Source organism: Babylonia areolata, chromosome 30 (assembly GCF_041734735.1).
Source record: "Babylonia areolata isolate BAREFJ2019XMU chromosome 30, ASM4173473v1, whole genome shotgun sequence".
NCBI classification, from domain to species: domain Eukaryota; kingdom Metazoa; phylum Mollusca; class Gastropoda; order Neogastropoda; family Buccinidae; genus Babylonia; species Babylonia areolata.
Genome location: NC_134905.1, coordinates 12,189,714 through 12,214,185, shown reverse-complemented (window position 1 = coordinate 12,214,185; position 24,472 = coordinate 12,189,714). Strand labels below are relative to the sequence as shown.

General features: G+C 39.7%; 1 protein-coding gene across 1 annotated transcript in view; it reads right to left on the bottom strand.

Moving 5' to 3' along the window:
* LOC143275419 (transcriptional coactivator YAP1-like) overlaps window positions 1-19,602 on the bottom strand; it is a 43,814-nt gene extending 24,212 nt beyond the window's left edge. Inside the window, exons 1-5 of the mRNA XM_076579499.1 lie at window positions 18,812-19,602; window positions 12,875-13,116; window positions 12,042-12,391; window positions 7,594-7,732; window positions 5,793-5,882 (exon numbers count right to left, since the gene is read on the bottom strand). Of these exons, the coding sequence (XP_076435614.1) occupies window positions 5,793-5,882; window positions 7,594-7,732; window positions 12,042-12,391; window positions 12,875-13,116; window positions 18,812-19,215 (1,225 nt within the window). The 5' untranslated portion in view covers window positions 19,216-19,602. The remainder of the gene's footprint in view (window positions 1-5,792; window positions 5,883-7,593; window positions 7,733-12,041; window positions 12,392-12,874; window positions 13,117-18,811) is intronic.
* Between the last annotated feature and the right edge of the window lie 4,870 nt (window positions 19,603-24,472).

Genomic DNA, 24,472 nt, shown 5'->3' with positions numbered 1-24,472 from the left:
ATTTAGTAATCATATATACCTAAGGCATTTAGTAATATATTCATCTCAATCATGAAATGTAGTACTCTGAAGTGGAAATATTTGAGTAAATAATCGCATGCAACAAAGACACATAAGTTGAACAGTACATGTAGATGGCAAAGCTCTTGTCAGCAACTGGAAAGGACAGACCCCCCAAAATTCAGCCTCAGTTGTCAAAGCATAAGTTGTTGCTGCAATCTGAGTTATTGTGTGAAAGGTAAATGCAGCCAAATAGTTCAGTGCAGTGAATTTTGTGTTGCTGTTGAATGAATACTTACCTGTTAGTATGCCATTTTATAATTCTGTTATCACAGTGTTTTCCTCCCACTCAAAACACACTGAAATTGACAAAATCCTAAACATATATTAAACTGAGAGCTCTGTTTTTGGTTGTATGTTTTAAATTGAATATAACATTTGTTCTTTCTTATGAGCTGATCTGTGTATCTTTTGTTCTTTCTTATGAGCTGATCTGTGTATCTAACATGTTGCAGAAAGGGCTGCTCATGGCAGGGCATGCAAGACCTATTCAATGATCTAAAAAGGCCAGTATGAACAGCTCAGGTAGCGAGCAGCATGTTATTGCTGATGCCAGGAAACCTGTGAGTGCCAAAAGATTTTTTGGTGTGCATTTTCTCTCTTGTGAATCGAATGCTATTTTGTGAAGAAATAAAGATGCATCATCCCCCTTTTATTTCTTATTTATTGTGGTTCTTCTACAATGAAATGCATGACTGGGTTCATGGATGGAAGAAAAAGCTAGAGAGCTGAAAGAAAACAGATTCATATATCTGTCATTTTTGCCAGCAACTTAAGTAATATTTGCTCCCTCCTGGGAACATTTGTCGTGGAATGCCCCATCAACCTACCCATTCTGTATAATGCTCTCAAGTTGCATTTGTTTAAAAATTTGCAGTAATTTTGCAGAAGCTGATCAGCCAAGACCACTGGTAACTTATTGTGGCTGTAACTTCAATATTTTTTCAAAAACAAAAATTTTGAAGAAGTCTCATCCACAATGTGCACCCTTATTTATGAGGAAATCGGGTATCATTCCTTTCCTGCCAACTTTAGATGGAAGTTTTAAGGTTGATTTTAATTTATTTTGAAAGCTGACATTTCACTTAATACACACACAAAATTTCCTGGTCCTACTTGTGACAGTTACTGAAATATTCATCTTTGCAGCATGCTACCCCAATAAACAGTCTTTTTTCCGCTGGTCAAATTGAAGATTTTTCAAACTTTGAGACTCTGATACTTAAAATTCAGTTAATTATCCTGCCTGAAAAAAATTCAGTGCACTTTTTGTGATGTATTCTGCAAGATATTTTATTATGAAATGCAACTGTCTATTCTTTTCAGTGCTGTAGATCTTCAAAGTTGCTATTCTGTGCAGATTGACATGTCTTGATTTTCTATTTCCCCCTACTTTGACAGGCATATTTTCCAAATTCTTTGCTGCTGAAGTGTTATTTTTTTCTTGAAGTATATGAGTTTTCATTACAGTACCCTCATGGACAGTACAGTATGACTGTGAAAATGTGAAAATATTAAGTACTAACAGCATGTACGCATCGTCACATCTTCAGAACCGATCAGGATATTCACTTACTCTTTTTTTTGTTTTTCTTATATTGTCATGTTGTTTGCCAAAAATCACATTTCAGTCATTGTAATGAATATTTAAATTTTCACTGCCGCCACCTACATTAGGGTCAAAATAATGAAAATAAATTTGAAGTCTGATCTTTGCTGTTGGCAAGTATTTTAACATAGAACTGACTGAAACTCTAATATCATTAATGTTTTCATGTGGTACTGCTGCACACATTTGTCACTTAAAGTTGCAATGTTCACTGCATTGGACTCTGAACAGGCTTTTCTCAAAATACGTCAGCCGATGATGTGGCAATACACTTAATGATTGCAGTCAGTAAACGTTATTTTGATCTGGAATCTAAAGCCCAAGTTCAAAAGATTCATCATCATTACGGAAAATATTTTTTGTTCAAACACAAATACAGGCTTTGTCTCTCATTTGAACATTCAATGTCACCAATGACTGCTCTACTCGTGGCATGACGTCACTCCTCCACTCACCATTCTTCACTTTGTTTAAGTACACAGAGAAAGTGTTAATTTTCCTCTGCTTTTTTCATATAAAAATTCATAGTTTACTTAATTCTGAATCTTCTGACATCACATAAATGTTCAAAATAATTCTTGTTCTGAAGTTGCAAGCAGGCAAATGTATGTTTTTTCATGAGTCAATTTCTCCATTTGTTCTTTCCAGGGTACACCAACACTGAAAAAAATTATAGAAAAAAGCTGATAGATAAATCAATTCGGTTTTTTGTATGTTAATATGCGATTTTTAAACTTTCTGAAAGTACATAATTTCAAAAATTAAAATTTCCGACTTAAACTGGGTTTTTGCCTGCTGCATCACAATTACATGTGTGTTTTCATTCTGATGGACATTTTTTCCGTATCTTTATGGTTCTGTGGGTCTGCTCAAATAAGAAGCAAGTCAGTCTTTGCAACTTGTTTCTGTTATGTTTTTCAAAGTATAGTTTTGTTTTGGTTTTGTTGTTTTTTCTTCTTTTTTTGTGGGCAGGGGGTGGATTACAAAAAAACAACAACTGAGAATTGTAAAAAGAAAATATCAAATAATTACACTGATATAGTTTCATAGAAACTTGTTATTTGACATTGTTGCTTATAATCCAGCCAGCTACACAAAGCCATATCAGGACTGCCCAAATATTTGTTTTTTTATTCTTCCTCCAAGTTATCACAAGACTGAAAATAATAAACACCTGCAAAAAGGAGGAGTTTGTATTATACTCCATGTTTGGTGATACATATACTTACCATGTCAAACTGATGCAAACTAGGCCTATCGGTTTGCTCTGCTTGGCCAAATTTCACGCGGCTAACAATGAAAAGACGAGCTGTCTTGGCCGGTCCGCTCTTAGCCAATCAAACGTCTCTAAAAGCTATAAGCGCTAAATCATTCCTTTGGCCAAGGCTCTCCACGCCATCTTGTCAGGTTTACGCTCTGTCTCGTCTTACACTTTTTTTGGCTATTAAGCATATTCGTTTGGCCTTATTTTGCTGCATGCGGCTTGTGTTTATTGTATTCTTACATTCTGCGTACTCGATTCGACTTGGCCCCCTCGATTTGTTCGTTATTCTCTACCTCTAAGTCGATCATGAAACACAGTTCATGACATTTCAACTGACTCCATGCTCAAACTAAATGAAAATTTCAACAAGTTAAACAAAAAAACCCAGTTAAATAGTCCATGATATATCATCTTAACCATTAAGCTCTTTTAAAAACAACAATCAAGACAAGACTGTACTGAGGATGTCATAAATTTCACTTAATTCATCATCCCTAGATTTTTTTGATTTTTTTTTAAGCAAAAAAACAACATCAATCCAAACAGAAGTACATCAACCCCTTCAGTGCCTGGGGAAAAACAGTAGGAGTTGTGTTTCAAGTCATCAAACAATATCCAAAACAATAAGCCTAAAAGTAAGAAAATGGTCTGGAGATATACCACTCTGGATAAACAGTGAATTTTCAGACTTCCAGAGTTATTTCCCTTTTCCTGGTGACGTCTTCAGTGACCTCACAATGCAGGCAGGAAATACCTTGCTGGCAGTCATGGGGTTTTAAAAAGATCAATCAGCCAAATCTTTTTCCTCTTCTTCTTCTTCTTGAAGGGTTCAAACAGACAGTTTTAGGACCAAAAAATTATGGACATTTGAAGGGCTTTTTAGCGACGTCAATCAGATACTGGCGATAATACATATGCACGAACAGGCTTTAAAAATTACCAACTTATCTGTGTACATTACCCAAGTGCTTGTTGGAGAACTCTCCAACAAAGGTATTCTATGTACAGCACTGAGAATTTCCAGTTCTGTTTCTGTGCTGATATGGAGAACTGTTCCTCATGCAAATAATATATGTACTGCATCAAGTCTTTAGACCTGCCCTTTCTTGTTCTTTATCAAATGCCGATGAAGTGATATGAACTTTGTTTTTGGCTCTAGCTTGACATCCTGTGTGAGTGAGTGAGTGAGTGAGTGAGTGAGTGAGTGTGTGTGTGTGTGTGTGTGTGTGTGTGTGTGTGTGTGTAAATATGTGTGTGTGGTGTGTGTGTTTTTCATATACTTTCTTTTTTGTGTGTCTTGTGTGCGTGTGTGTGTGTGTGTGTGTGTGTGTGTGCGTGTGTGTGCATGTGTGTGTTTTCAATTCAACACTGTGTTAAGTGTGTGCAAGCACTCGCACTCACGTCTGTCCCATTCCGATAACTCATGATGAGGCAAACGCATGTGCGTGCACGCGCACGCACACACAGACACACACGTTGCCACAGAAAGGGTGGATGCCCAAAGAGTGACATCATGCAATATAGCGATGCAAGACCAAAGACAACAATGTCCAACTGAGAGGAAGAGATCACACATGCGTTGGAAAAATCACATATTATCTTCACAAAATGTGGATGAATCTTTGGTGCGTCAGCTAAAGATCTGGACAGATGAGATCTAAATAAAGTATTCTATCAGCAGCCATGAAGTGAACTGCTGCACCATCAGCTGACATAATTTCAGCACCAAAAACACACACACACACACAAAAAAAACACCTACAGTTTCTGACATCAAATGCTACAAAAGTTAGTTTTGCTACATCATTCTACTGATCAATAAGTGCAGAGGTAATGTTGCTGACAGAACAGTGTCAGCCCGATATATCCACAGCACTGAGCAGAATAGATTGGCCTGCAGGAATAGAAACCGCAGGCACTCACGTGTGCACACACTTGTGTGTATGTATGGATGTGTATGTGTGTGGGTTGGGGGTGGGGATGGGGTTTGGGGGGGACTGCCTTTGTTAACCTCTTGACTGCGCTGTTGACATACGGCGTATGTCATGAAATGTTGCTCACCAATGCTGTATTGACATACACCATATGTCATGTTACAACGTTCTATGTTTCAAGTCCTGCACTGCAGAAAATACAGGCTGCTAACCATCAAATTAGCTCCCCTGAGAGCTCTTTATCTCCATAAGCTAAAAATATTCACCTCATTGTCATATCTATGGTGAAAGTTTTGCAAGTTTGTATGAAGCTCAAACTCTATTTGCAAAGCCATGGCTGAACGCAGACAAACTCCAACACTTGCACAAGTATTGGAAGAAATCATTCATGATGCAAATAGTAGAGATGAAGATTGTGGACTGAATGAGATAGAACTGCGTGAAGTTAATGCCGAAGAAGCCGTTTTGACATGCAGGGGGGTGGAAGGTGGGGCGGTTTGATGAAAATGAACACAGACAAGCTCAGCTGATTCAAGATGCAGGTGGGTGTTTACAAGGTTTGTCAGTTTATTATTTGCTTTCTGTTTGTTTAACAATGAATATAACTGCATTGTATGTGTTTTGAATATATTAGTTGCGGTAAGTAGCTTCGTCAGTCACTGATCAGTGTGTGTGTGAGAGAGAGTCATGTGTACTGTATGTGACCAACGCTGCACGAGGAGGCGTGGCTCGTTGGCTGGCTCATTGTTGATGACAGCGTGTGTCGCTCACCTAGAGCTTTCTGTGTATTCGTTCCCGAGTGGGTATTGGTTTGCTGTTGTTGTTGTTGTTGATGTTGTGTGTGTGTGTGTGTGTGTGTGCATGTGTGTGTGTGTGTGTGTGAGAGAGAGAGAGAGAGAGAGAGATACAGCAGACAGGTACTTACCACCAGCCCCTTCCTGGATGTCCATGTCATCCATGTTGGTGAGGAAGTCCTCAGTTGTTCTGGACAGGCTGTAGCCAGACCCCATGCCACCTACACAATACACACACTGTAATCAGTCCCTGTAATGTACCCCATGCCACCTACACAATACACACACAGTAATCAGTCCCTGTAATGTACCCCATGCCACCTACACTATACACACACAGTAATCAGTCCCTGTACTGTACCACATGCCACCTACACAATACACACACTGTAATCAGTCCCTGTACTGTACCACATGCCACCTACACAATATACACAGTAATCAGTCCCTGTACCGTACCACATGCCACCTACACAATACACACACAGTAATCAGTGCCTGTAATGTACCCCATGCCACCTACACAATGCACACACAGTAATCAGCCCCTGTACCACATGCCACCTACACAATACACACACAGTAATCAGTCCCTGTACTGTACCACATGCCACCTACACAATACACACACAGTAATCAGTCCCTGTAATGTACCCCATGCCACCTACACAATACACGCACAGTAATCAGTCCCTGTACTGTACCACATGCCACCTACACAATGCACACACAGTAATCAGCCCCTGTACCACATGCCACCTACACAATACACACACAGTAATCAGTCCCTGTACTGTACCACATGCCACCTACACAATACACACACAGTAATCAGTCCCTGTACTGTACCACATGCCACCTACACAATACACACACAGTAATCAGTCCCTGTAATGTACCCCATGCCACCTACACAATACACACACAGTAATCAGTCCCTGTACTGTACCCCATGCCACCTACACAATACACACACAGTAATCAGCCCCTGTAATGTACCACATGCCACCTACACAATACACACACAGTAATCAGTCCCTGTACTGTACCACATGCCACCTACAAAATATACACAGTTATCAATCCCTGTACCGTACCACATGCCACCTACACAATACACACACAGTAATCAGTCCCTGTACCGTACCACATGCCACCTACACAATACACACACAGTAATCAGTCCCTGTACTGTCCCCCATGCCACCTACACAATGCACACACAGTAATCAGTCCCTGTACTGTCCCCCATGCCACCTACACAATGCACACACAGTAATCAGTCCCTGTACTGTCCCCCATGCCACCTACACAATGCACACACAGTAATCAGTCCCTGTACTGTCCCCCATGCCACCTACACAATGCACACACAGTAATCAGTCCCTGTACTGTCCCCCATGCCACCTACACAATGCACACACAGTAATCAGTCCCTGTACTGTACCACATGCCACCTACACAATGCACACACAGTAATCAGTCCCTGTACTGTCCCCCATGCCACCTACACAATGCACACACAGTAATCAGTCCCTGTACTGTCCCCCATGCCACCTACACAATACACACACAGTAATCAGTCCCTGTACTGTACCACATGCCACCTACACAATACACACACAGTAATCAGCCCCTGTAGCATACCCCATGTCTCCTACACAATACAAAGTTGTAGTTTGTGGAATACAATTCCTATGTCCATTCATATACATGTAGCAGTGAGCTTTCAAGTGTATGACTGTTTTTTTCTCAATATCCCGATGGTCATACTCGGATATGTGTATGCTGGGTATGTTCTTGTTTCTATAACCCACCAAACACTGACATGGCTTACAGAATCTTTAATGTGTGCATTTAGATTCAAACGCATCATAATTGGCATCTGACTTCACAATACATTTTCAGAGTCAAAGGGAATCACATAAATACCTAAACCACTATCAGCACTTTCTTGGCGAGCGTGATCCGTGTTGCTGACTGTCTGTCCCAAGAAAGGGTCCGCAACTGTTGTCATTTCTGTTGATGTCTCCCCCACCTCCATCCCCACACCTTTCCGAATCAGCATTTCCTGTGGAAAAGACAGCATCATGATCAATTGTATTCTGTACATTAGACACCATCACTATGCATTTTGAACTGTCACCCCCAAACCCCACCTGATAACACTTAAATATGCATCCCTGACACTTTGAAAATGGAAAAGATGCGCTGCATGTTCAGGGCAGGTCCTGGGATATTCTTAAAATTTGTATACCGAACACATAGAAAATAGTGAAAATCTTGTTTCAGTGTTTGGGAGCCTCAGTCTGATGCCAGGATCGTCTAATACAAAGAGGAGGCCCAGAAACCTAGAAGATTTTTGTATTGTACTGTATTGTTTGTACTGCATTGCATTGCACTGTACTGCATTGCATTGCACTGCATTGTACTGTATTACTCTTGTCATGACAGATTTCTCTGTCTGAAATTCAGGCTACTCTCCCCAGGGAGAACGCGTCATTACACGGAAGCTCCACCCTTTTTTTATTTCTTTTTTTTTTCTGTCTGAAATTTTACTGGATTTCTAAAGTAGGTTACGGTTAAGTATGTGTAATTAAAGTAGGTTTTACTACAGAATTTTGCCAGGGACAACCCTTTAATTACAGTAAATTCTGTGGGTTCTTTTACGTGTGTTGAGTGCATGCTGCACACGGGAACTTAGTTTATTATCTCATCCGAATGACCAGCATCCACACCACCACTAAAGGTCTAGTGGAAGGGGAGAAAATACTGCTGACTGTGGCATTCGAACCAGTCTGCTCAGATTCTCTCACTTCCTTGGTGGACATATTACCACTAGGCCAGTACCATAAAGTTCGGTCTATAAGCTGCGACTTTTTCTCCCAGCTTCAACCTCTTCAGCTTATACAATGATGCGGCTTATTTGCGAATTTTCCCAATCCTAGGAGTGTCACGTTCTCATCTATTCTTAGCTGCCCTTCAACTCACCGAAATCATGATTTCTGTTCATGAATTTTTGGATAAGCTTCAGATTAGTGTGCTAACTGTTCATGTTTTACAAATCATATCCGCACACATTCAAGCCCTCAGTTGAGGATTCAGTTCTACTCCGCTCAAGCGCCCACCCTAATCATGCCGAAAACACAACATAATTCCTACGATGCAGCCTTCAAATTGAAGGCGATCAACCTAGCTGTTGAAAAAGGCAATAAAGCCGCTGCACATGAGCTTGGAGTGAATGAATCGATGATACGACGTTGGAGGAAGCAGCGTGGAGAACTTTTGTGTTGTAAGAAAACGATAAAGGCCTTCAGAGGCAAGAAGTGTAGATGGCCTGAATTAGAAAACCACCTCGAAGACTGGATCAACACACAGAGTGCGAATGGCCGAGGCGTTTCCACAGTTCAGATCAGACTGAGGCAAGAACAATCACTGCAGAAAAGAACATTGAGGGTTTCCACGGTGGGCCATCATGGTGCCTCAGATTCTTAAAGCGAAGAGGTCTTTCAGACAGGACAAGAATAACTCTCTGTCAACAACTTCCTCCTGACTTTGAAGAAAAACTCACAAACTTCCGTAATTTCACACAGGAGAAAATAGCTGAGAACTTCATTGGTCCGCAAGACGTCATTAATATGGATGAAGTACCTTTGACCTTCCTCTCAATAGGACTGTAAATAAAAAAGGAGAATCATCCATCACTGTGAACAACTGGTCATGAAAAAACACACTTTACTTGTGTTCTGAGCTGCACAGCATCGGGAGAAAAGCTACCACCAATGGTCATTTTTAAATGCATCACAATGCCAAAGGAAAAATTCCCAAAAGGAATCGTACTAAAAGTCAACAAGAAAGGTTGGATGGATGAAACCTTAATGAAGGCATGGCTGGTAGAGTGCTATGGCAAGTGACCAGGGGGTTTCTTTCACCGGAATAAGGCCATGCTTGTTTTGGATAGCATCAGAGCCCACATAACTGACTCTGTGAAAGAAGCTGTCAGAACAACCAACTCAATTCTAGCAATGATCCCAGGAGGCACAACCAAGTATTTGCAACCACTCGACATCAGTATCAACCGTCCATTCAAAGTGGCACTGCGTGTCGAGTGGGAAACCTGGATGACAAGTGGTGAAAAGTCCTTCACCAAAACTGGCCGTTTACAACGAGCTAGCTTTGCTGAAGTCTGTCACTGGATGCTGACAGCATGGGGAAAAATAAAGGAGTCCACCATTATCAATGGTTTTCGTAAGGCTGGACTGTGTGCTGCAGCACACGACAGTGCAAGCGACGAACCAGCAGCGACCTCCACCTTGCATTCAGGTTCATCAAGTGAAAGCGAGGCTGAGGTCAGTGACAAGATGGCGGAGGAAGCAGGGCTGACCCTCTTCAACTCAGACACTGAAAATGAAGATTTCAGTGGATTCAGTGAGCAGGACGACGTGGAATAAAAGTGACTATCCCTAAATTATGGATCTTATTTTTGTTGTGGTTTTTTGTGTGTGTTTTTTGTGGCACTTGCAGTTGTAGCGACTCGCGGAACTTACGTCATTCAAGTTTCTTTTGGTAGTTATCTTCCTTGTCTGTTGTTAGGATTGAGTTCTTTCCCTTGTTGTTGTCTTTAGTAACGTTTTTGTTACTTCCTTGATCTTTTCTGAGATATATTAAATCTCACACAGTATTTTCACTTGCTTTTTTTTGTTATTTCTGCTTGTGTTTATTAATTCATAACCTAGAGTATTGATAGCTTTTCCATAGTATCGGTATGTGTATGAAGTTCAAATTAAAAATTAAAAAATCGTTTATTTTTTTGTGGCACTAGCAGTATTTTCACTTGCTTTTCTTTTCTGTGGTATCATTATGTGTTCCGGTACCAGTAATAGGTGCGGCTTATAAGCCAGTGCTCCTTATGTGTGTATGAAGTTCAATTTTTTTTAATTCAGTGGGTGCAGCTTATATACCAGTGCACTCAACAGACCAAACTTTACGGTACTCCAAAACACGAAGGTATGCTTGCCTTTTCATGTGTGTAGCAATGCAGATTAGAATGTGCAGCATCGGTGTGACTGTAAAGGTAGTCTGGGACCCTCACTGAATCATGGCAAAAGAGACCCTGGGAGTGGAACCCCAAAAGATTAACTTATCAAGCTCTGTTGTGACCTTATCAAGCTTAGTTACCTGTGCTTATCTGCCCTTCTTCAAACAAAGTTTACAAGTGTATTTACAAGTGTAGTAATTGCTGGAAGAATGCAAATTCTCAACACTTTGTCATTCTATCCCTAAATTATGGATCTTATTTTTGTTGTGTTTTTTTGTGTGTTTTTTGTGGCACTTGCAGTTGTAGCGACTCGCGGAACTTACGTCATTCAAGTTTCTTTTGGTAGTTATCTTCCTTGTCTGTTGTTAGGATTGAGTTCTTTCCCTTGTTGTCTCGAGTAACGTTTTTGTTACTTCGTTGATCTTTTCTGAGATATATTAAATCTCACACAGTATTTTCACTTGCTTTTTTTGTGTTATTTCTGCTTGTGTTTATTAATTCATAACCTAGAGTATTGATAGCTTTTCCGTAGTATCAGTATGTGTATGAAGTTCAAATTATAAATTAAAAAATCGTTTTTTTATTTTTTTGTGGCACTAGCAGTATTTTCACTTGCTTTTCTTTTCTGTGGTATCAGTATGTGTTCCGGTACCGGTAATAGGTGCGGCTTATAAGCCAGTGCGGCTTATGTGTGTATGAAGTTCAATTTTTTTTAATTTAGTGGGTGCAGCTTATATACCAGTGCGCTCAACAGACCAAACTTTACGGTACTCCAAAACACGAAGGTATGCTTGCCTTTTCATGTGTGTAGCAATGCAGATTAGAATGTGCAGCATCGGACTGACTGTAAAGGTAGTCTGGGACCCTCACTGAATCATGGCAAAAGAGACCCTGGGAGTGGAACCCCAAAAGATTAACTTATCAAGCTCTGCTGTGACCTTATCAAGCTTAGTTACCTGTGCTTATCTGCCCTTCTTCAAACAAGGTTTACAAGTGTAGTAACTGCTGGAAGAATGCAAATTCTCAACACTTTGTCATTCTGCAGAGTCACCATGCATTTTGCACGGTCATCCCACAGTGTGCAATGTCTATCTGCATTCTACACTGTCATCAAAAATCTCTTTGTGCACTCAGACTTGTAACTATTTTCAGGTCAACATCACTTGAACCAAATCAGCACTGAGCACACTGAATCAACTTGTCAATTTGTGTCTTACTTATGGTTACCCTTTCAAACTGGACCGTGGCCTTTCTTTTTAAATGGGGTTAAGGCTTTTCTTGCACAGAACAATATTATCCTGATCTCCCCCTCCGTTCCTCCTTCCCTTCCTCCCTCCCTCACCTGCCGGCTGATTTCCTCCTGACGCTTCATCAACCGCTCCTTTTCCATCTGCAGCTGTTTCAGCCTCAACTGACGCTGTTGCTGTTGCTCCGTGGCTGTGGCTGTGGCAGGGGAGGGAGAGGGAACCGACTGAATGGCGCTGGCGGCCAACGCCATAGGTGAGGAACCAGCATCCCCACCACTACTGACAGGACTGCAAACAGCTGCTTGTTGCTGTGGGGGTGACTGTGGGGAGGGGTGCTGAGGGGAGGGGTGCTGTGAGGAGGATGAGGGTTGTTGCGGTGACAGTTGAAGGACAGAGGAGTCCTGTCGGCCAGGTACCCTCACACCAAGTCGCTGTTGCTGGGGAGCTGCACATCATCCGCAAACACAAATGAAATGAAATATAAAAAAACAAAACAAATCAAGACAAAAAGTTTTTTCTCCTTAAAATTACATTCAACAAACTATACCATGAACCCCTGGTGTAGACTGGCAGGGGTTGGATTCCTGTCCTGTGCAAACTACTACCTTGCTCAGACACAAAATTTGGCACACACAGACATGCAGACACACATGAACAAACAGACCAATCTAACTAAAGGACTAACAGGAAGGCTGACAGTCAGATGAGACAGAGAAACTAATACTGTTTGGCAGACACACACACACACACACACACACACAAACACACACTGAGAGTCAGATGAGATAGAGAAACTAATACTGTTTGGCAGATACACACACACACACACACACACACACACAAAGGACAAACGCCAATAACAGACTTATTTCAGGCTTAACGAATGAAGTGATGACAGACACTAAGACAGATTAACATCAGAACTCACGCAGTGAAGGGTGGAACCAGCTAGTGGTGCGGTCAATGTGGTTGATGAAATACACCTCCCCTTCAGCTGTGTATGCCCGCTCCCACCCAGCGGGTAGTGGCAGTTTGGAGACATCTATCTGGGCTGGAGGGGTCTGGCTTCCAGAGGCCGGGCTGCCTGGTTGCTGTGGTGATGACCCCAGGCTGTTGGGGGAGGCCTGTGACTTGCGGGGATCTTGCCAGGTGGTCGTCTGAAGGCGGTGACTGCACACAGCATTTTCTTCAATCTGTCTATCATCTATGACAAAGGTGAATAGCAGGATTGCTGCATATGTATGTGACCAAACAAAACGTACTTTTTTCCAGACAAGACCAGGGTATAGGTTTCAAGTCAATTATTGGTCACTGATTCATACAAATTTGAAATTACCCATCAATGTGGCAGCAGGTCTGACACTTTTAATACAACTGGCCATGCTATTAAAAGAGATTTTGCAGATTTCTTTTATTCTCCTGCAAAACATCTGGACAGTCTGAATCTGAGAGATTTCTTGAGTGTTTGTGGGCAATTGACATATTTACTTCATACCATGATCTGACCCTTCTGAATAAAATAGAGATCTGACCAAAATATGTACTTGCGCGTACAATCATTTTAATTTTGTCATTTGAGCAGCTATACTTCGTTTTCAGGGTATGATCGTGGCTCCACAACCCAGCTTACACATACATTTTAATCCAGTTAATATAAAAAAAACTACCACGTTTTTTTTTTTTAGGAGGACGTGAAATATTTTTCAAGTCGGAAATCAAATTTCTTGGGATCCTATTTACTTCAAAACTAAACTGGAAGAAACACATTGATTCAATGGTGACTAAAGCAGTTAAAAGTTTAAATTTCTTAAAAATTGTAAGTCACTCTCCTTGGGGACAAGACTCCAAAATTCTTTTACATTTAGCGACATCTCTCGTAAGATCAAGATTGACCTACGGTCAAGAAATTTTCTTTTCTGCTCCGCCGACGTTCCTAAAGAAGCTGCAAATAATTGACAGTAAAGCTGTGAAACTGGCTTTAGGGGTACCTGTGCATACTAAGACCTCAGAAGCCTATAAGCTTGCGGGTATTCTACCACTAGATGAAATCAGAAAATTAAGTTCTGCTAAATATATTGTGAGATGTACAGCAGTGGATGATTTTGAGGAATTAAATATTAGGTCTGATATTGATTTTCCAAAAAATGCACAAAATAATTCAAATCTACAAACCATTCGCACATATGTGTCAGATATTTTAAATTCTTCAGACATTGATTTGCATGATATGGCACCTCGTGTTCTGGTGCCACCTGTCCCTCCCTGGGAGTTAACAAAAGCAAACGTCAACATATATGCTTCTGACAAAACAAAAGGAGAATCTCCACATATAATAGCAGCATCTGTCAGAATTGAATTAGAAGAAAATTTTGTTTATCATTTAAAAGTTTACACTGATGGCTCGGTCCTGGATGATAGCAGTGCAGGATCTGCTTTTGTCATTCCTGACCTAAAAACAGAAAAATCATATTATTTAGGTAAGGGACATTCAATTTTTACAGCTGAATTGGTGGCCATCCTTATGGCTTTAAATCATCTTGTTGATATACCAATCATAATAAGTAATATCCTATTTTGTGTTGATTCTCAATCTGTCTTAAAAGGTTTGCTCCTTTTTGAGAATTATCAAAGAGAAGATTTATTTTTTGAAATTAGGTATTTATTGCACTCCCTTTTTGTGAAGGGTACAAATGTTGATTTTTGTTGGATACCATCCCACACTGGATTCCGTTATAATGACCAAGCAGATAGGGCAGCAAAAAGGGGAGCAAAAAATCATATAGATAGTATAAAAGTATATTGCCCATTGTCATACAAGGAAATAAGCAATATACTAGAAAGAGACTTTTATAGGTGCTTGAATTCAAGTCTAAAACCTCGTCAGTTGACTCTCTCAGACTTTGGTCCGATTCGCAGACCAATTCTGAGCTTAGCTCTCAGACTATTATCAAATTCATTACGGACCAAGTATTGTTCTAATGTCAAGTGTATATGCTTTAATAACCTGACAATTGAGCATATAATTTTTCACTGTAGCTTGATGAAGCCTTTTGTACACGAAAGTGTGTCTTCACAAGTGACTGAGAACGTTGATGTTTTTGACTTTTTGCATTCATTATCAGTTGTTTCGCTTGTCAGTTTAACGACTTCTCTTTTACGAAGTCCTTTAAGTAATTTCCTGTAACTGTATTTAGAGGTTGTTTTTTGTTTGTTTGTTTGTTTTGTTTTTCTTTCAAATTTCACCCACATTTTTACCCTCATTTGCCCAGTTTCCCCCAACCCTCCATTCATCCACATCTCCCACCCCTTCTAACCGATAATACTCAGATGTATTCATAAATACTTTTACAAAATGTCTTCAATCACTGATATGTGTGACGGGACATTAAACAAAAATTCCTTCCTTCCATAAAAAAAAGGAGAAACAGAAGCAAAGTGGTACAGCTGAATGATACTGGATTTAGTGTCACTGTCACGTGTCAGTCTAATACCATTGTTTTTGCCAAGCACTTTCCTCAACTTTATGGAAATCCATACCTTAACATTTGCAGATTTGCAAGAGTATTTTGTCAGCACAATTTGCGGACCTGTTTAATTCCGTTCTTTTGTATACACAGGAAGAAGATCAAATGGACATCAAAATGTTAACATTTCTTACCCAGGGCAAAATTAAGTGTTTCACCATTGCGGAATAAAATTTAGTCATGACAGTGTTGTGGGCATTTGTCCATGTTCACAATGACATTAGTCACTTAGTCTTTCCACAGCAAACATTAGCGCTTAGTCTCTATATACCATCACACACACCTGCACACACACACATTTAAACCATTTCACTTGTATACCAAAAAGATGGATTAAGTACAAATTCTTTTACAAAAATACAAAGTTTTGGAGTGCAGGGCAGCCAAATGGGGATGCCAGGATTCAGGAATATGTGGTTGTTTTTCCTGACCCATTAAATCTTAAAAACTTGAAAATGACCCATTGATTTTATAGTGAACTGGTCCTGAACCAAACCTAACTCTGCCAGACTGATTGTATTTTTATACCTAAGAGTAACACAATGCCAAACTGAATACAAAAACTTTGTCTGCTGCTCCATTGATGAAAGACTTTGACAGATATCCTGGTATATTAATATAATTTATGCTAAGTTTCACCACTTTTTCAAGTTTTTGTGTACATGATAACTATATGTTTGGGGTTTGTTTTTGTTTTTATTGTTGTTGTTTTCTTTGTTTTTTGTTTTGCTTTGCGTGTTTTTTTTTTAAATTCTAAATCAATAAATGCACTGAGCTCTTAGTTGATTGGTACTGGTCAAGGGTTTTATTACAATTCTAAGAGTTTTCCAGCCATTGAGTATGAAGTTACATGATTAGAAAGTAAATAAACTCACATACCAACACTACAGTTCTGAATCTTGTGCAGAAAAAAATTGAAGCACTGACTTTCATACAGTTGTTCACACACATACATTTATAACTTGAAAGAAATCAACAAATCAACATCTCCACATCAGTTTTCAACAAGAACAGTCAGACTGAAACTGGTTGAACACATTGGACAGAAAGGCATGAATCTTTCAAAAATGCACTATGGGGTATCAATAGAATACTATCATTTCAATATATATATTATTTCATTTTGTGAGGACTATCATTTTATGACTGGCTGTCTAAAACACAAAAATAAATTATTTACAAAAAACACTATTCTCTAATTGTTGCATATGATTATGATTAATCCATTCAATGCCTATATCATAATATAAGACATCAGCTGACAACCTGCTCAAAGTGTTGTCGTAGAGCCTATTTACAGAATAAGATGTCCACTGACGTCTTCCATCTATTTTGATTTCTCCCTCAACAAATGAACATAGACTCTGAATCAGTGAGTTTAATGTATAGATCTGGATTATAAACATACTAACTAAACTATAAATGAGCATTTTTCAGATAAAGACCCCTTTCTTCTTGATAATGATTTGCTAACTGGGCCATTTGAGGCACATGTATACATGCGGAAAAAGGGTTTGCCTCGCATGCCAAAAAGACATCAGACACTTTGTTAAGTGAAAACAGTGGTCCTACTCCTAGTCAACTGATGTAGACAACTTTGCAAGCTGTGCAGATGGTTATGGATGAATATAACAGAGATGGATCAATCTTGGCTTATGATTCAAAACTGACAGCAACATTTGACACTTTCTTTTATTCCACCTATCCAATCAGACCAAAACTGAGTGGGTGACCACTGACAGTGAAGGTGTGGTACTTTCATGTAATTTGAGAAGAGGGAGAGGTGAGACAAAGAAGATCGGTTAAAGGCCAGACAGTGGGCATGTAAGGAAGCATGGCCCCGACCGTCAGTGAACTGTCTTTTCACAGTGTTCAACTATGGGGAATGACAACAGCCAATAATCCATGATTTTCATGAAACACAGGGTTGACAGATGAAGACAAGAATCACATGTTTCGTTGTTGTTTTTCACACTTTTTGTCACTGACCAATCGACTGATTTCTTTGTAATAATGTAAAGGAGGAAAACTGTATGCATAACAGACACTTTACCAGATCAGTTAAATTAACTTACAACTAGGAGGAAGGGATTATCATCAAAGCACTTTCTCCTCTAAAGGGGGACACTCTTTGGTGTAAGAACAGCTTGACAGCTCACATTCGGAGAACATGATTGACTTTTTATCATCACCAAACTCAAGTTAGTTGCTGGAAGGAGTGAAGGACAGTTAGTCATTTACATGACTACAGTACAAGATATGTGATTATCATATTATTAGCCATTTAATTTTCTTCAACAGATATAATGAGACAATAAACATGCCATTTCCAGCTGTATTTTGTTTTTCTTCTGTGGAGGTGTAAATATTTAAAACTATTATCTTCACTTTGAAATGCCTTAATAGACTTAGTTATTTATATTCCATAATTTTTGGGGGAGAAAGCCTGGATTTATAATCCACATTCATTTTCCTTCACAAAAACTATACTTTCAGTCTCTATCTCCATCAGTTTTTGTCCCAGATTTTTTCTAATTTTTTTTATCCTTGAATCTTCAAAATTTTCTGGCATGGGGAGATCTTTCTTTCTTTTTTTTTTTTAAATACAAAATTCCCTAGTACTGAACTGGTTAATACATTTTTTTTTTAATCACCCTTTTCAGATTATGCCTTCAGTGATAAACGTTTTTGTGAGATTTTCAATACCAGGAATGGCTTATTTGTTGTTCAGTACTTTTCTCCTTTTTTCTTTAATTTGTGCTTATGAATTCATTACTTTGAAATCAAGTAAACTTTATTAGTTTATACTTATTAACTCACAGTGATGAACACTGCGCGTTGGGTTACGCTGCTGGTCAGCCATCTGCTTGGCAGATGTGGTGTAGCGTATATGGATTTGTCCGAACGCAGTGACGCCTCCTTGAGCTACTGAAACGGAAACTGAAACTGATGAACACCGCTATTTGATTAGCATTTGAAACAAAAGTGTGCTCACACACACACACACACACACACACACACCATGCCTCTCTCTCAGTCTCCTCTCAATTACAGAGATACATGTGGAAATTCCAGGTGACTTGTGTAAACACTGTATGTGTGCACAAGCGCCTGCACACACACGCGCGCGTCTATAAATACACATACACTCACACTACACAAACACATAGACAAGAGTATCAAAAACAAAACATTACAGATGTCGGCACAAAATAATGGCTACACTCCCCTTTTAATTTGCATACATATACATGTACACTGCATGTTTTACACGACAGACTGTACTCAAAGGAAAACAATATGGCGACAGACAAAAACTATTCTCGCCACAGGTAACTTACTTCAAAAAATACCTTTGACCCTGCGGAGTCCTTGCCATGCCCCATCCCGAGGGGAGAGGCTCGTCAAGTAATTCACAACTCTGCTGTCTCTGGTGCTGCTGGCCAGTTGGGGGAGGGGCGACCGACAAGGTTTGCTGTAAAGAAGCAGGGGACGAATGGGCCCGCATATGACTGACCTGTCCCACTTCACTGAAACCCTGGCCATCAGGTCCACTCTGCCCTGTCCCTACGGTGTTCAGTCCTGGCTGCTGAAAAAATGAAGGAGGTAAATTCCGGTCGCGAAGAGGGACCGACTTGTTGGTTTCTTTCGAGAGAGGATCCACTACCTTGAACAAGGCCTCCATTTCGGAAGCACTGTTCTCACGCACATGCAAAACATGCGAACCTGTCCTTTCCTGTGACATTTTGACGTTTATAGGGATCACTTCCCTGTGAGACACAAATCTTCACAACCTTTTTTAACACACAATTCACTTTCTTTCAAACAGTATTGCGTAAACCCTTTAAATTTCACTGTCGAATCATCAGATGGTAACGACAAAGTTGTCGAGTTCCTACCAGACTGATTGCAACAGGTGATGGCTTCCGACTAAAAACTTAGTTCTCTATTTTCAGTCTCCTTCCAAGTACATGCAGGGCGGAAAGCGTGCTCTGAAGATACGCGTGTGCTGCAGCGGAGTTTACACAATCATTTTCATTCATAATCTGCTGGATGACCTCCTGTGAATCCAAACGGGACAGGCGGATGTGCGCAAACTTGGCACTGTGACGTCAATATTTTCCGCATTTGGGACAGTAGGCTGCAAGCGGCACAGCCACAGATAGGCCTATCACTGTCCACACAACTGAACTTCACTCTTGCACACTTTTTCACTGACTGCGCGGCGTCACGATATGTATTAAAGGTACAAATACATGTAGACAGTGTTTCCAGTTCAAATGAAAACGATTTGTGTTCTAAAATGCACGATAACATTTACATTGAAACTTTTCCCTGGAAAGGCAGGAATGGCCATATTTGGAAACTTCTTCTTTGAAGTCTGAGGCGGCGCACGTCAAACTCCAGACGCATGGGTTCGGCCCTGTCTTCGCATAACTTCATTATTTTGGTTAGGCCACACAAAACCTTACGACGAAAACCTTGATATTCATGTTAGATCAAATGAAACTGCTACAAGTTGAAGAGCATATAGCATGCCATCCACATAAAACATCTCTCTCTCTCTCTCTCTTGACAGTCGAACTCCAAATGATCTTGTTTATGGTGAGCTGGGGAGATATCCGATTTATTTGAATTCATATATTAAATGTATCAAATATTGGCTGAAATTGACTAGAATGGATGAAAAGAGATTTCCATTTAAAGCTTATAATATGTTATATTCTCTAGATAATAATGGCAAAAAGACGTGGGCAACGAGTGTTAGACAGTTTTTTAATTCTTATGGTTTTGCATTTGTGTGGGACAATCAGGGGGTTGAAGATATTGCCGGTTTTTTAAGGTACTTTAGGCAACGAATTATTGATTGCAGGTGGCAAGACTGGAATGATCATATACAAAACAGTGATAGATTTGCACAGTTTAAACTCTTCAAGACATCGCATGGCATAGAACCATACATTGAGTTGGTATTGAACAGATTTATAAAATGTGCATTGACAAAATTTAGATTTGGTGTTTCTGATATTGCTACTCATTGTTTTAGATACGGAAATTTAAGGGAATCAGTGTTTACTTGTCGTTTATGTAATCTGGGTAAGGAAGACGAGCTACATTTTGTGTTATGTTGCCCTGCCTTGAGTGACCTCAAACAAAAACTAATCCAACCAAAGTATTACAAAGATCCATCTAACTTTAGATTTAATTTGCACATGTCGTCAAGACATGAGTCTACTCTGTGTAACTTGGCCATTTATATATATGAGGCATTGAAGAGATTGAGAATAATTACGACGTGAATGTTGTCAAGTTGAACATCTGTGTTAGATATTTTTTGGTTGGTTTGTGTTGAAGATGCATACTGTGTGTCATGTAAAATCTTATTTATCTTTCTTTAATATCACCCCCTTCATTAAGGGGCTTTGGCCTTTATCTGAATAAAAAAAATCGTTATCGTTACCGTTCTCTCTCTCTCTCAGTCTCTCTCTCTCTCTCCACATCGATAAGATTATGTTACATTGTACGAGAATTGGTCTGTTTAAATCTAGTCTGTCATACTCAGGCGGTTTGTTGTGGAATACTATATCAGCCATTATCAATGTCCAAACTAGTCTTGATGTATTTTTTTTTATAATGTACCATTCAAAACTCATGAAAGAATTTGCCGCAAATACAATGTCTTAACCTTCCCTCTCTCTCTCTCTCTCTCTCTCTCTCTCTCTCTTTTCTTCTTCTTCTTCTCTCAAGTTCTCTCTCTCTCTCTCTCCGGCTCTCTCTCTCTTTCTCTTTTCTTTCTTCTTCTCTTTCTGATCTAAGAATTATTTGTGCATGTACTTATGTTGTTCATTTTTTTCTTTTTTCTTTTTCTTTTCTTTCTCTTATTCTTTTCATTTTGGCGACATAATTTGAAATTTATTCATATAATCTTATGCTTTGGTATTCAGTATTTATTTTATTTTATTTTCCCTTTTTATGGGGGCAGCCGGATGAAAACAAGCCATTTGTGCTTATTCCTTTTTCCCCTCAGTAAAAAGGTTCGTTCGTTCGTTCGCTTGCTCTGTGTGTGTGTGTGTGTGTGTGTGTGACTGGCATATACAAGCTCAGGCTCTCTCTCTCTCTCTCTCTCTCTCTCTCTCTCTCACACACACACACACACACACTCACACACACACGTGCGAGCACGCGTACCGTAACCTTTCTCCGCTTTGAATTGAAAAGTCGGTCAAAACCCGAAGGCCACCCTTGATTCAGCTGGCTGGGACCTGGCACGCCATACATATATTTTTAGACGGTTGTGTACTCGTCTCTGCCTCTGTCGTCGTATGTTTGTCAGCCTGTTTCAGTGTTTCTGTCTCTGTCTCTGACATGCAGGTTCTCTTGATTCAGTTGGCTGGGACCTGGCGGGCAAGAAGTTTAACTGTATACTGCAAGAAGTTTAAATGTTTACTCTGTCTCTGCCTATTTGTCTCTGTCTCTGTCTGTCTCTCTCTCTCTCTGACGGCCGTATGTCTCTGTCTCTGTCTCTGTCTGTCTGTCTCTCTCTCTCTCTCTCTCTCTCTCTCTCTCTCTCTCTCTCTCCCTCGGACAGTATGTCTCTGTCTGTCTGTCTGTCGTCTCAGTGTCTGTCTGTCTGTCTGTCTGTCTGTCTCTCTCTCTCTCTCTCTCTCTCTCTCTCTCTCTCTCTCTCTCTCTTTCTCTCTCTCTCCATCCGTCTACCATCCGTATCCAGATGAATGGGCGAAGGCAATAACTGTTCCAATTTTTAAAAAGGGAGATAGTAGTTCAACAGACAACTATAGGGGCGTGTCTTTGCTCAGTCTTATTAGCAAATGTTATGCATCAGTGCTAAACGGAAGACTTGTCAAATGAGCTGAAGAAAATTATATGCTAACAGAGTCACAGGCTGGATTCAGGCGTGGTTATGCCACAACAGATCATATTTTTACTCTGAACGCGGTTATTGAGAAATCTTTATCAAAGAAGAGAGGCAAGCTTTACGCCTGTTTTGTCGATCTGAGAAAAGCATTTGACTGTGCAACGTCAGCCTTTGTTTGATATTTTGATTCAGAAAGGTATAAAGGGGAAATTTATGAATGCTATCATCGCTATGTATAAATGTGTTACGTCTTGCGTATGTATTGAAGATAAGTTAACTGAGTTTTTTGATTGTCCCGTTGGCTTAAGGCAAGGTTGTATGTTAAGCCCTATATTGTTTTCGTTATTTGTTAACGAAATTGCTCCAGCAGTTGAAATCAGTGGTATTCATGGAATTCAGTTTTTGCCTAATTTATTAGAGTTGTTCATTCTTCTGTTCGCAGATGATATTGTACTGCTATCTAACACTGCGATTGGTCTGCAAAATCAAATTAATATTCTGAATAATGCATGTAAAACACTCTTCTTGAATGTAAATACTGACAAGACTAAAGTGATGGTTTTTCGAAAAGGTGGCTTTTTGGGAAGATATGAAAAGTGGAATCTCGATGGAAATGCTCTAGAAGTAGTGAATGAATATAATTATCTAGTGTTTGTTTTTACAACAAAAATGAGTATAAACAAAGGAGTAGGGATTTTAGCAGCAAAAGGCAAACATGCATGCATTGACTGTATAAAATATATAACGAAGCTGAATGATATTTCCAAAGGATGTTTTTTCAAAATATTCGATGCTCAGGTACAACCCATTCTTTTGTACGCTTCTGGGATGTGGGGTCTTAACAGACTTGATAGTATTGAGAAAGTTCATTCCTTTGCATGTAAACGTTTTTTGAACATAACACTTATGTACCAAACAAGTTTGCATACGGCGAATTAGGACGTTATCCACTATATATAAATAGTGCAACAAGGTGTATCAAGTACTGGTTAAGGTTGCTGAATATGAATGTGCACCGATTACCCAGACAGGCATATTTGATGTTGTTTAACTTAGACGAAAGGGGAAAAAAAATGCTGGGTGTCTTTAGTAAAAAAATACTTTATTTAGACTTGGGTTTGGATATGTCTGGTTGCAACAAGGCGTTGGTTGTGAGTAAACATTTTTGTCATTATTTAAGCAAAGAATGAAAGATATATTTATGCAGGAGTGGGACGAGTCAGTAATGTCTAAAGATATATATCATAACTACAGACTGTTTAAAACTGGTTTTCAGTGTGAGCAATATTTTGAATATGTGGATAAAAAGTGTTTTAGGGACTGTTTAGTAAAATTACGGCTTGGTTTGCTCCCAGTAAATGGATCATTTTTTAGAAGAACATTCAAATGTAATTCAAATTACGCATGTAAACGTTGTAATGTAATCGAAGATGAAAACCATTTTATAAACAATTGTGTCCTTTACAATGACCTGCGGCAAAAACATCTGAACTCTGAAGGTCAATCGTATGTTCACTTGATGAAGAATGGTTCTGTTTACAGTATTCGTAAACTATGCATTCATATATTTAATGCCCTAAGATACGACAGAATTCTGTGACAACAATGATGAAAGTTAGAATTAATTTACTATGCACGAAAAGCACTTTTGTTCTACAGGTTAAGTTAGTACGCATTTTACATTTTGTTGTGGCTGAGTGATCACCATATTGTGTACTTTTGACCTCTTTCTAGGGGCCGGAGGCCTGGAGATTAAAGTTTTGTTCTTGTTCTTGTTCCATCCGTCTACCGGTGATATTGGCTGCCAAAAGTTATCATTTTGGGCTTGCCGCTGTGTGTGTGTGTGTGTGAGGGCCGGGGAGGTGTGGAGGGGGGGGGGGGGGGGGGGGGGGGGGGGGGAGAGTGACTCGGATTCGCAAAATACCTCAGCATATTGCTCACTGGGTCACCGCGAAGGTCTCAGTGGCAGAGGCGGATCGAGTTGCTCAGTTGATCAACACGGACGGCACAGCAACAACTTTTCTTCTTCTTTTTTTTTTTCTTTTTTTTTTTTAATGATCTCAGTGAACAAAAATTATTATATTGTCCAGCTTTCAGATTCTGCCACGTGTGATTGTGAGGGAGG